At 40.8% G+C, this 13549-nt stretch overlaps 1 protein-coding gene across 3 annotated transcripts in view; it reads right to left on the bottom strand.

Moving 5' to 3' along the window:
• Nucleotides 1-3080: 3080 nt before the first annotated feature.
• BBS2 (Bardet-Biedl syndrome 2) overlaps nucleotides 3081-13549 on the bottom strand; it is a 42594-nt gene continuing 32125 nt past the window's right edge. For all 3 annotated transcript variants that reach the window (XM_045988001.1, XM_045988000.1, XM_045988002.1), the window contains 5 exons: nucleotides 11931-12062; nucleotides 11281-11418; nucleotides 10488-10600; nucleotides 4308-4456; nucleotides 3081-3523 (listed from right to left, as the gene is read on the bottom strand). In XM_045988001.1, the coding sequence (XP_045843957.1) occupies nucleotides 3417-3523; nucleotides 4308-4456; nucleotides 10488-10600; nucleotides 11281-11418; nucleotides 11931-12062 (639 nt within the window). In that variant the 3' untranslated portion in view covers nucleotides 3081-3416. The remainder of the gene's footprint in view (nucleotides 3524-4307; nucleotides 4457-10487; nucleotides 10601-11280; nucleotides 11419-11930; nucleotides 12063-13549) is intronic.

The raw sequence follows: 13549 nt of genomic DNA, 5'->3' as shown, positions 1-13549 counted from the left end.
CAGAAGCTTGAGCTGCGGTCTCTCTTCAGTACCAGTGGAGTACTTCCTTACATGCCACTGACACTGAGTGAGAAAATGCAAGCCCCGTTAGAAGGGTCCTTGGGACCCCAGCTCTCCAGCCCTAATGAACTGAACGTTCCTGCAAAAACACATGATTTCCTTCTCTGATTGATACAAAATCAGTCCACACAGACAGTTCTGAAAACTACTTGGGAATCGTCCATGTGGCATCATTTGAGGAAAAGCAGATTTCTGTACCATACAAATAAAAAGATGAGTCAGGAGCTACAGCATCTAGTGTGGGCAGGGGCCAGATGGGAAAGAGGCAAAATGCAAAACACCAAACTGCAAACGGGTGTCTTACTGTACTTCAGTTTCAAAGTGAAAGCGGAGATAATTTGGTTCTGTGATCACAGGCCTCACACTGGCAGATTTGTAACTGCTAATTATAAACTTTGAAACATAAATAATGTTGGAAGTCGTTCTTGTAAAGCACTTCTAGGGTTGCATAATTGTTGTACAGTCCCTAGTTCTTTGATTTCTGAAGCTCCCGATGGGCTGGCTGAGGACAGGCAATTCCGTGGGGAGCAGCAGGTGCTTTTCTGTGCCCAGGGCACCGGCTCCGCACCACTGAGAGGAGAAAGCGATTGAGATGCAGCCTCTGTTCTCAGGATGAACGCTATCTCAACACAGAACGTAATAACAATTAAGGAATAGCCACGGAAGGGGAAGATCTCCGGAGGAGAGAACAGTTTAGCCAGGCCTAGATGTGTGTGGTAGGCAGACATGGGGGAAGTAATAGAAACCATACTCCTTCCAAGACACTGAGTACCTGAATCTGGCAGGGGACGGGGAGGCTTTTTTAAAGGGATGCTTGAAAAATGACTCTAAAGCTTTCTACCAGATACCAGGATCCTCAAGATCAGCTTTCCAAGGAGGGCTGTGTTCACTTAAAGCCTCAACGAAATGCAGCAACAGAATAGAGCTGAAGCTGTGACTTCTGAGAAGGCCTCAGATTCTATCAGGATAGAAAAACAGGGCAACCAAACAGAAGCAACGGATAACCAGAGTTTTCTCCTCCTTCAGCTAAACTAAGAGGAAAAGAGGTGGTAGAAGGTTTTATGAACATTTTCATCTCATCCAGTCTTTCCGACCAAACAGCAGAAAGGGCCACGGCTAATTGGTTTCAAACCCACACACGGTGACTCACCAAGCTGTGAGACCCTGTAGAAAACACTGTGCCTCTCTGAGCTCAGTGACAAATATCAAGAGGCTCAAATTAATGTGAAAATCACCTATTTATAACCTATAAATCAGGACTATTTAAAGACATATTCTGTTGCAGGCCAGCCTCTTCAAGACTTAATGTATTAGGTCTAAGAAGGAAGATTTTGGCTTAAGAACAATAGAATGACCTTTGATGAGATAATTCTATTAGGGTCCGTGAAACTGAAAAGTGTCATACAATTTAAAACTAGCACCAATTAGCGATTTTAATCTCAACACATATAGGTTAGACTATGGTTAAAACAGATAAAGTCTCTTGGGCACCTGGATGGCTCAGTCAGTTAAGCAGCTGCCTTAGGCTCAGATCATGATCCCAGGGTCCTAGAATCCAGTCCCAAATTGGGCTCCCTGCTCAGTTCTGGGGGGGGGGGGGTGCTGCTTCTCCCCACTCCCCCTGCCTATGCTCTCATGCTCTCTATCCATCAAATAAATCTCTTAAATTAATTAATTAATTTTAAAAAGACAGAAGAAGACTCAAGAGCGGGACTCGAATTTTGCCAGTAGCTCTGACTCTGGCAAATAATTAATCCCTGTGCCTCAGTTTCCTCACCTTCAAGGCACATAGAGAAGATGCTTTACTACTTCAGGGATTATGGAAAATAATACAGTATATGTGGGTGTCTTTTGAGCTTATAGGTTGACAATGCTAAACACAGGTATTCTAGGGCATAGTCTCAAAAATTAGGATTCCACAAAGCTCACATTTCAGAAACAGAAGAGGTCATCCTAAATGCCTAAGTGGAAGAAACCTATAAGATTAATTTACCACAGGGGGACAGCCTGTCTTCCCCACTACTGAGGAATGCTGTTAAGAAGTGAAAACTGGCACTTGTTTTAGGCAGTAGTGAAGTGAATGTTTTAGTCATTAAACCGTCCTAGAATCTACCTGAAGGCAAAATTTTCACTCTTAGGGAAGGAGCGGCTGGCTGTTGGCACAGATAGCAGCTTTCTTTTCCTCACCGGCACATGGCTAGTGATACTTCCTGGCATCCCTGCAGTGAGGTATGGCTGTGTTAGCTGACGGAACACAGGAAATGATAATGTGCTATGTCCAGACCACAGCTTTGAGAAAAACCTTCCCTGTTCTACTGGCTTGGACTTAAATCGCAGCAAGGCCTTCTCACATCGGGTTCCTGGAGCCATCAGGTCGTCATCGTATACAATGAACGTGAAAATAGTCACCCAAATCCATCTTCTGAAATTTCTTTCCATAGAGAACTCTGAGAAAGGCTGCCCTAGAGGACGACATGGCTGCATGATCACAGGAAGCCGGGTCCCTGAATAACTACAGAGACATCCTGATGTAAATGAGAAATAAATGGGTAATTAAGAACTTTGAGATCTATTAGTTTCAGTAGCTAAAATTACCTCCAACGGACCACCTTCAACCGATTCTCGCTTAAATGAAGATGAGTTGTTTACAGCCACCCGTCCGTGATAAAAAGGCACACAACTCCAATATCCATTCTTGTGTTTTCCTCTACATCATACAAATGGTTTCTGCAATTCTAGGATGGTGGTGTCTTTACAATTAACATAGAGTGCAACTCCTAAATTTTGTTTTTGCAACTCCTAAGTTTTTTTGTTTTTTGTTTTTTTTAAATATTTTATTTGATAGAGAGAAATCACAACTAGGCAGAAAGGCAGGCAGAGAGAGAGAGGAATGGAAGCAGGCTCCCCGCTGAGCAGAGAGCCCGATGCAGGGCTCGATCCCAGGACCCTGAGGTCATGACCTGAGCCGAAGGCAGAGGCTTTAACCCACTGAGCCACCCAGGTGCCCCACAACTCCTAAGTTTTAATGAAAAAAAATTTTATTACAAATTCAACTACAATTCCAAGGAAAAATATGTATCTACATCAATTTTACATACATATCCAAAAAATTGGACTTTGAAGCCCTAACATTTTAAAAGTATTCCCCTCCTCTATACAAACCTGTGATTATTCAGTAACAGAAACTGATTCTAAAAAGAGAAAGGGATGTGCTTTTCAGATGAAGTCTGCATTTGTACCACGCACCAAGACTGTTGCCATGCTTAGCACCTGGGTTCAGCAGGAATTGATCCAAGCAAACTAGCCTCAATTTTTAGGGAAAAATCTTTTTCAGGAACTTCACTACCTGTTCTTTCCTAAGAAGAAGCTGTTCCCACCCGCATGATTCTGAACAGCATGTTGACGTTGTTGCTTCGAATCGCATCCCGACAAGCAGTGATCACCTGGTTCTTTGGTTTTCCAACTGTGTGGGATGAAACATCGAGTCAGTACAATACAAAAAATGATTAAAAGTGAGATTACAAATCAGAGGCCAGTTTTAAAACAGCCGAAAACTAGGGTGGAAAAGAGATCTATGGTGGGCAAATTTATCTTACCACTCCCTAAAAAAGATAACACTGCAAGGAAATTTATCACAAACCAAACCTAGGGACCATCTCAAACCTAGAAACAAAGTCAGTTTTATAGAAGAGGATCAAAGCATATATCCACCTAGCAAAGATATTTTTCTTTTTTTCTAAAGATTTTAAGTAATCTCTTCACCCAACATGGGGCTCAAACTTGTGACCCCAAGATCTAGAGTTGCATGATCTTCAGACTGAGCCAGCCAGGCGCCCAAGCAAAGATTATTTTTCTAAAAGGAGGTCAAAGAATTGACCCAAACAGCAGATTTCAGGTATAACTGCTTCCTCTGATTTATTCTATTGTTCTTTTCCTATAATTTAAGTTGGACACTTAGCTCATTAATTTCCAGTTTCCCTTTTAAAAAGTAAGTATATTTAAGGCTTTCCCTTCTGGTATATGTCACTAGGTCTTTCTTGGAAGGTGCAGCAAGATCTAAGAAAAGGGGCTGAAAGTTTTCTTTCCCTCTGAAGTCTGCAGACTGGCGAAAGCTAAAGTGCAGCCAAGCTGGGTGTGAAAGGTACGCTGCTGCCGGCCTCAGTATGAATTCTAGAAGCTACCGCTAGCTCTAAGGGTTCTCACCTCCAAACTACAAACTACTTACAGTGCTACAAAAAGGGACTTACCGCGCAGACGACCTGCTCTTTGAATGGCCTGATTTACTGCTTTGAGGTTCCCCAGGAGCTCCGTGTGGTTGTTACAGCGAATTTTGTATCCATTTAGCAAGTCTTTATTGAGGTCATATAGTTCCATGTAGCGGTTCTTCATGGTTTTCCTGTGTAAATCAACAGAAGTGTATTACCATCACTGTACCTGGAAATGGCAGGCTAAGACGAAAACACTTGCAAACTTCTTACACACAGAAGACAACACCAAATTTTTAACTTTGAAAGGTTTGCTTTGAAACATTAAGAAGTTTCTATCAAAATATTCCATTTCTTTCAGATAAATGGAAGACAAGTGGCCTTTCTTGGTTATTGATCCATGGAACTGAGAAGTATTAAGTGCCCACTGTGCTGGGGGGGGGGGGGGAGGGTGTAAGGAAAAGCAGGCAAGGCAAGAAGATAGCTTCAAAGTTTCTGGTTAATATTCACTGGGCAAAAGTGACCTTATTCTTAACTAAAAAATTCAGTTTCTAATTTTATTAGGGTTTTAAAAAACAAAGGCATAAAATTAAAACCACACTGAGACATTACTACACAACAATGAAAATGACTAAAATAAAATAAACTGATAAAGACAAATGCTGGCAAGGATGTAGACAGAGCAACTGGAACTCTCCCGCCCTGCTGATGGGCATGCAAAATGGTACAGCTACTTTGTAAAATGACTGCGCGGTTTCTTTCAAAGTTAAATATACACTTACTATGCAACCCAGAAATCCCATTACAAGTGTTTACCCAAAATAAGTGAAAACATGTCTGCAAAAAAACTACGCAAATGTTTATCGCAGCTTTATTCACAATCACTGGAGTTTGGAAACAACCCAATGTCAATCGGTGAGTAGATAAACAAAGTATGGTATATCCGTTCAGTGGAACAGTACTGTAGCCAGCAATAAAAAGGAACCAATTACTGACACAGGCAACAACATAGATGAATCTCAAAGGCAGGAGAGTAAACAGAAGAAGCCAGCTCAAAAGGCATATACTATACGATTCCATTTATATGACATTTTGGAAAAGGCAAAACTACTGGGAGAGAAATCAGATCAGTGGGTGCCAAGGACAGGAGGTGAGGGGGCTTGGAGTACTGATGCCGAGAGGCACAAGGGTGATGGAAATAGTCTACATCTTAACTGTGGCAGCAGTAACACAGTTTATATGTTTCTAAAATTTGTTGAACTATAAACCCTGCATTTTCTGCATGTATATAATAGATTATATATCAACTAAGTTGGCTTTAGAAAATAAAAACAGGGGCGCCTGGGTGGCTCAGCGGGTTAAAGCCTCTGTCTTCAACCCAGGTCATGATCCCAGGGTCCTGGGATCGAGCCCCGCATCGGGCTCTCTGCTCAGCGGGGAGCCTGCTTCCCCAATCTCTCTGCCTGCCTCTCTGCCTACTTGTGATCTCTGTCTGTCAAATAAATAAAATCTTTTAAAAAATAAAAAATAAAAGCATACATACATCTGACTCTCTAAATGAAATATAAATAATTCAGGGGGGAAAAGGGGTTTAGAGGTTGGTGGTCACTTCCCTCCAATTTAGCAATCAAATGCCAAACACCAGCTCTCTGACTGAAAAAAGGGAAAAAAAAAAAAAAGGAAAAAAGCCAGAAAGAGCATAGGAAAGGGGCCCTGGAGATAAAGTTGGCCAGAAAAAGCAAAACCTTCATATACCTCAAAGACAATAATAGGAAGAAAATGAATTGCAAAGTGAGAGAAAAAACAGTCTCAAGGATACAAATTCACATCTGGAAAAACTTAACTATAACATAATTTAGTAAAGAGGTGAATTATAAAATTAATATGCAAAATTCAGCAGTGTTCATACATTCAAAAAAAAAAAAATCCAGAAGATGTAACATGGAAGAAAAATCCTATTTACAACTGCAAAAATAAAATGCTTGGGTTATTCTATTACCTCAGAGTGTAAGTTTAATTAATGACCAATATGACTATGTAAAAACTCCAAAAAGCTGTTACATGGCAAAAGCAAAAATTAATTTAAAAAAATCTAAGCAAAGGATAGATACAAATGACAAACTGCAAAAAATCTGCATCTCATATCATAATTAATATACCAATATAAACACACAAAATAATTAAGTCATTCATACACAAAAAGAAATACAAATGGCCCTTAAAAAAATGAAAAAAATCCTCCGTAGAGATGCAACATGGGGGGTTAGGGGATAGGAGAAGAATAAATGAAACGAGATGGGATTGGAAGGGAGACAAACCATAAGTGACTCTTAATCTCACAAAACAAACTGGGGGTTGCTGGGGGGAGGTGGTGTTGGGAGAGGGGGAGGGGGTTATGGACATTGGGGAGGGTATGTGCTATCGTGAGTGCTGTGAAGTGTGTAAACCTGGCGATTCACAGACCTGTACCCCTGGGGATAAAAAAAAATTTTTAAAAAATCCTCAACACTGCTCACAATAAAACAAATGAAAACCACAATGAGACCATTTCTTACCCACTGAGTTGACAAATATCTAAGAGTATGCCAACACACTCCACTGGCAAGGCTGAAGAGAAACAGTCACTCTGACTGATGAGAATGCAAAATGGTATCACACCTATGGAGGAGAATTTGGCAATATCTTGCAAAGTTCTGTATGCAAGCTATCGTTTACTCTGGCAATTCCATCTCAGGATTTGTCCCCAAAGATATCTCGGCAAAAATGTGAAAAAATTAGGTAAGAAAGCTATGGGCTGCGGCACTACCTATAACAGCAAAAGAGCAACCCAAGTGTAGGGAACTGGCTGGAAAAGCATGCAGAGAATGAGTACTGTACGGCTGTAAAAACAACGAAAAGTATCTCTGTGACGTGACTGCAATATTTTTAAGTGTAAAAAAGCCAGGCAGAGAAGAGTAACATGCTATGATTTATCTAGTGAGGGAGGAGACGTGAATATGTGTATAAGTGTTTGTATGTGCATATTCAAATCTTGATTGGTTACGTATAGTCAAAGAGAGGAAACAGGATGAAAGCGACAGGAATTTTAAGTTAGACTTTTCTGTACATTGTTTTTTGGTGCTGATTTTGGAACCACATAAGGGTATTAATAAATGTGTAATAAAATTAAACCAAAGAGGAAAAAAATGTCAGTCCCCACAAGACCAAAAGCAAAATGAACCAAATGAAGCTAAATACATATCAGATTTGTGGTAAAACCAAAAAGAGGGGAATTATTTCAAATATAATAATTTGACTAAAAATTCCCACTGGAATATACTCTAAAGACACCAAAAAAGATGAGAAAAAAAGCTTTTACTGTTGTCAGCAGTCATACTGTTTATGGTAATATTGGTATTATTCTAGCAAATACTCATGTGGATACTGGTTAGAGCCATGATTTCCAATGTCAGAAAGAAGAGATACAGCTTCAAAATCAAAGCTACGAACCTGAATTCATAAATTTGAAATGGAAATAGTATGAACTCACAATACAGGCTCTCATTAAAAATATACATACATTTCCTGACTATATCCATTGAAAAGTCCTAGAAATAGTAACCAAGCTAGTGGCAATGAGCACCTCTAATGTGCAGACTGTGATCTCCAAATACTATTTCCCACTAAAAAGAACCAAGGCTCCTTAGAGAAATGGCTGATTCCTGATTCAGAACGATGTGCCAGATAAGCCTAAAACATCTTGTACAAGAAAACAAGGACCTAACAGATATATTCGCTATGTCCAAAGGTAGCTGTAGCCAACCTGAAAAGGCTCCTACTGGCCAAAGACAGCACAATTTAGCCATCATACAGAAAAACTAAAATGGAATGAAGCACATTAAATATGTTAAAATACATGAGTTTATAAGGATTTAAAAATCTCACTGGTGAACATGGAAGATGCTAGAGAACCGACTCATTATTTTGTTATTATTAATATATATTTCTTTTATTTAATGTGGGGCTTGAACCCTGAGACCAAAACCTGAGCTCAGGGACCCCTGGGTGGCTCTGTTAAGTGTCTGCTTTCAGTTCAGGTCACCATCCCAGGATTCTGGGATCAAGCCCCACATTGGGCTTCCTTGCTCAGTGGGAGTCTGCTTCTCCATCTCCCTCTGCCCCTCTCCCCGGCTCATGCTCTTTCTCTCTCTCCCTCTCTCTCTCAAATAAATAAATAAAACAAAATTAAAACAAAATAAAATTAAAACAATAAAAACAAAACACTGAGCTCAGATTAAGAGCTGGATGTTCAACTGACTGGGCCACCCAGGCACCCCCCAACTCATTATTTTCAAACTGATAATCTGTCTTTCCTTAAAAACAATACCGCAGGGAACCAAATAATCATTAATTCATAAGGGAATGTTATGCTTTATAGAAGTATTTCAGCTAAAAAATGAAGACTCCAAAAGAAATAATGGATCTAGGCAATGGTCATCAGTGACTGATAACAGAAAGACACAACCAGGCATTACATGCTCCCTCATGGAAGTACACAGCACTGCTTAAGAAGTATTCTTGCCAAAAAATTGCACTTGAACCTGATCAGGCCTCTACAGCAACCTACCACTCTAAGAGAAATACAGGGGACAAAAGAATACTACTAAACATTACCACAAGGATACAATCAGCAAAATCCAAAATAGGAAACCACAGAAGAAGGAGAGGGTTGGGAAAAACAGTAAGCAAACATGTGGATTCCAAGAAACTTAATCTTTGGCCTTTGCTTGAAAAAAACAACTTAAAACACACACATGTGAGACAACTGAGGAAATTAAACACTGACTAGGTTATTTTGTGATATTAAGAAATTCTTTTCGGGGTTCCTGGGTGGTCAGTCAGTTAAGCGTCTGCCTTTGGCTCAGGTCATGATCTCAGAGTCCTGGGATCGAGCCCCACATCAGGCTCCCTGCTCAGCAGGGAGTCTGCTTCTCCCTCTCCCTCTGCCTGCCACTCTGCCTACTTGTGCTCTATCAAAGAAATGACATGATATGACATGACATAAAATGAAATAAAATAAAATAAATAAAAATCCAGAAAAAAAATTTCTTTTCCCAAGTGTGATAATGCAGTTGTTTTTTAAAGGCTCACTATCTGGAATATTTGTGGCTGAAAGGATACTATGGAATTTGCTTCCAAATCGCCCAGTACCTGGGAAAGAAAGCATGAGGAGCATGAAGAGACCAGACGGGCCGGTAGGTAACGATACTGAAGCCAGGTGGTGGGTATATAGGAAATCACTGTATTACTTAATCTGCTTTTGTAGGTGTTTGAAATTTTCAACAATGTGACTATTTCAAAAATCACTTACTTCTGAGCAACACCATTTTAACATATGCCAATAATTTAGGCCTTTCAGGAAAAAGGCAGCAGCCGGGGCAAACTCTTGCCTGAAACAGAAACTCCATCACTGATTACTGGTTACTGATTTTACTGTCTCCACCTCAGTCACTCTGAGAGCCAAGATAAATTCTGCAAGAAGCTACATCTACACATCTCTAACTGTTTTTACTGTAAAATGTAATACACATTCGGAGATGTTGACAGAACGGATGTTTGTAAACCAGGCCCAGAAACGGGACACCGCCGCAGCTCCCAGTGGGCTCCCCGGGAACACAGCCCTCCTGCCCTAAGAGAGAATAGTGTCTTAGATGACAATCTCTACCCTGCACTTCCTTATACACTCTTCATCTAGGTATGCCTCCCAAATGATACACTTTAGTGCTGTGCTTCCCAACTATATAAAAGGAAGCATTTTGTACACATTCTTTCGAGTCTTACTTCTTTCTGTCCCCCTTATACCTGTAAGACTTGTCCGTGCTGTCACATGTCACTGAGACAGACACATTCTCATTGCATGTCAAAACCCATTGTGCAATTATACCACAGTGTAGCCATTATATTGTTGATGCTAGTTTAGTCTGTTTCCACTTTGGGATTCTTAGGAACATTCTTGTATAAATTCCCTGGTTTATATGTTGACACAAGTTTCTCTAGATTGTAAAGCAGGAGTAGAATTGCTGGGTCATAGGGAATGCCCGTTTCCAACTTCACTGACAATGCCAAGTTATTCTCCAAAGTCACTGTACCAATTTACACCCCTCCCGGTAGCATTTGAGAGTTGCTATTCCCTATTACGGACATTTTTAACCTCGCACCAGGCCTGGCCTGGTAAATACTCACATGTCCCTCATCAGACGAGCATCTTCAGCTCGGACCAGCAAACTTCGGATCAGGTTGGAATTATCAGCCATCTCAGCACTGAGCTTCTGATGCACCGAGTGATACTCATCCACCTAAAAACCATGAACACGCAGGAATTTAAAAGACTGCACAGATTTGTTGAAACTAGTCAGATTGAGAAGACACTCTCTGCCATATAGAGGCCCTTCTCTTTCCCCTATGCACCTGTACCATCTCGATTGTCCCCCATTGTCTCACCTCCTCATCAATGAAATTAAGTTGTCTATGCTTCCTCCAACATGCAAGATGGCATTCCATCTGGATCTTTCCATGTCTTAACACAGGGAGCCCTAGCCACACACATAATATCTTAGAGATCTGGGGTAAGAATATGGTGATAATTTGGGGCCAGTCATGATCCTTATTTTTCTTTTTCCTTTTGAATTAGGGTTGTTGGAAAGCACTGAACCAACAGAGCAATGTAATTACAAGAGAAGAGTGAAGGGCTAGCAAAGGAAAAGGTGATTATGGCATATTTTTAAAAAAGTATCCCCCTAAACCAAACAAAGAAAGGGTGGTCTAGAGCTCACCCATTCACTTTTATGAAAGAAATCCTCTAACTAGTGAACCCTCTAAAACTAGCTGAAGTTCAACAATTTTCAAGAGTTCTTTAAAACATGACTGTCATTACAACATACACACAGTTGGGGTATCGTTCCTCTCCCTAAGAGAAACATTTCAAATATGATGACACTACCACGTTCTCACAAATGCATCCATTGGGTGCCCTCACCTTAACTAGCACCTTTCGTAATTCCTCAAAGTAGACAGGGAAATCTGCTTCTACTTGAAGGTCTTCAATAGCAAAAAATGATGCCATTGACTGGATGATATCACCAGCCAAGTCAATATCATCAGTATTTATAGTGATCTATCCAGGGAGAAAAAAAGAGACAAGCTTAGTATCCTCAGATGCTAAAGACAAACCCAGCTGAAACAGTACCAGAACTTCCCCCATGTTCAACTTACTAAATTTACTAAACCTAAATTTACATGTGGTGGTAAGTAAGACAGAGGTTAGCCCTGGAGGAAATTACAGACCACATGCATCACACTTCCAGCAGCAGGCTAAAAGATCAATCAATCGTCCAGCCTTGTAAACTAAACAACAAAATCACTCAAACATTGAAAATGTTTTTGTTCACCTCTGTATCCCCATCCCTTCTTCCCAACTTACATAAGGAAGGGCAGAAAGGAAGGATGGAGGAAAACAGAATACCCCTGTTCTAGATTATACCTCAGTGTAATTGTTAAATAATTAACAATAACAGACTATGCTGAAACACATGGTTGTACGACCTTGAGATTGGTGCCACACACCTCACCTTGCACTGAATAGTGAAGAGTCCATAAGAAATCTATGCCCGTGACAGTAAACCTTACCTCTCCATTAAGTTTTATCTTTATATACAGCTGGCCACCATTCCGTAAGGATGTGAAACACACTTGAAATGGAGCATTCTGAATGTTAGTGTCTTCTGGTAACAGGAAGTTCTGGCTGAGCCATATAACAACCTTAAAAATGAATAGGATGAAATGAACTTCCATTTTTATTATTTTTTAAAAGATTTTATTTATTTATTTGACAGACAAAGATCACAAGTAGGCAGAGAGGCAGGCGGCGGGGAGGGGAAGCAGGCTCCCTGCTGAGCAGAGAGCCCGATACGGGGCTCAATCCCAGGACCCTGAGATCATGACCTGAGCCGAAGGCAAAGGCAACCCACTGAGTCACCCAGGCCCCCCTGAACTTCCACTTTTAAAGGACAGTCATTCTTAAGAATTATCCTTCTTTCTAGATTTATTGCTTAAGAAAAAAAAAGCATCATACTTCACACCCCCTCCTACCCACCCTGTACATGATCTTAAGTAACATTCATAATGTCTGGCCCCACAGCATGCATGGCTTTAGACCATTTTCAGTGTAGACATAATCTTATATGGAATGTAGGAACACTTTGGGTAGACGATAAGTCTGTTTATACAGTAACTCTTCTGTGGCTATATCCTGGACAATGTAGTCTGCTTGAAAGTATTCCATTCCATTCCTTTCAATGAAAGTTAAAATGAAGTATGCGTGCAAACACAGGAGAGACGGACACAGAGATACACCCGCACAATAAGTATAAAGTAAGTTTTAATATTCATAACAATAACGGTACTTACACAGGCAGCTGCACAGGGTCCACGTAAGAATCTACGCGAGAATCTACATGACTACAAAGTCTCCCTGAGATTTCTGAGTCGAGCCACGGTTAAAGGCCATTAGTACTAGTCTTTGACCCTGTTTAAGGTACTGTGACACCAAGTTTGTAATCTGCAGGGGCCGCCTGGGAGGCGGGATCCTCCTCCCTTACAGATGAGGGCACTGAAGCCGGGACTGGTGAGGGCTGACAGCACTCAGAAATCACAAAGAATTTAATTAGTTAAGGTAGCATCTGAACGCAAAATGTTCCCAGCTCCGACTCCCACTCTCTTTCCATTCTGAAGCAGGTTCCTCCTGGAACGCTGGGTCAGGACAAGTACGCCAAGACCATGAAAAAAGAAAGAGAGGAATTCGAAGCTGGTAAGAATTTACGTGTCACTAAGGATTGCTCAAGTAAATAAGGTATTGTTTTTTCAAAGTGAGAGAAGATATTTCAGCAGTATTTTCATCATGGGTTATAAGCCAACACGAAACTACCTACCTCTTTTATGTCATAATTACTGCTACCAAATAACTCATTCATGTCATTTCCCCCTTCTATGAAAGAGCATCCAAAAAATGCTAAGGTGCAAAGATATTGAAAGAGAAAAGCCTAGGGGTGCCTGGGTGGCTCGGAGGGTTGAGCCTCTGCCTTCGGCTCGAGTCGTCATCTCAGGGTACTGGGATTGAGCCCCGCATCAGGCTCTCTGCTCAGCGGGGAGCCTGCTTCCCTCTCTCTCTCTCTGCCTTGCCTCTCTGCCTACTTGTGATCTCTGTCTGTCAAATAAATAAATAAAATCCTTTAAAAAATAAAGAAAAA

Source organism: Meles meles, chromosome 19 (genome assembly GCF_922984935.1).
Source record: "Meles meles chromosome 19, mMelMel3.1 paternal haplotype, whole genome shotgun sequence".
NCBI classification, from domain to species: domain Eukaryota; kingdom Metazoa; phylum Chordata; class Mammalia; order Carnivora; family Mustelidae; genus Meles; species Meles meles.
Note: the sequence above shows the minus strand (reverse complement) of the source record. Positions and strands in the feature narration are given on the sequence as shown.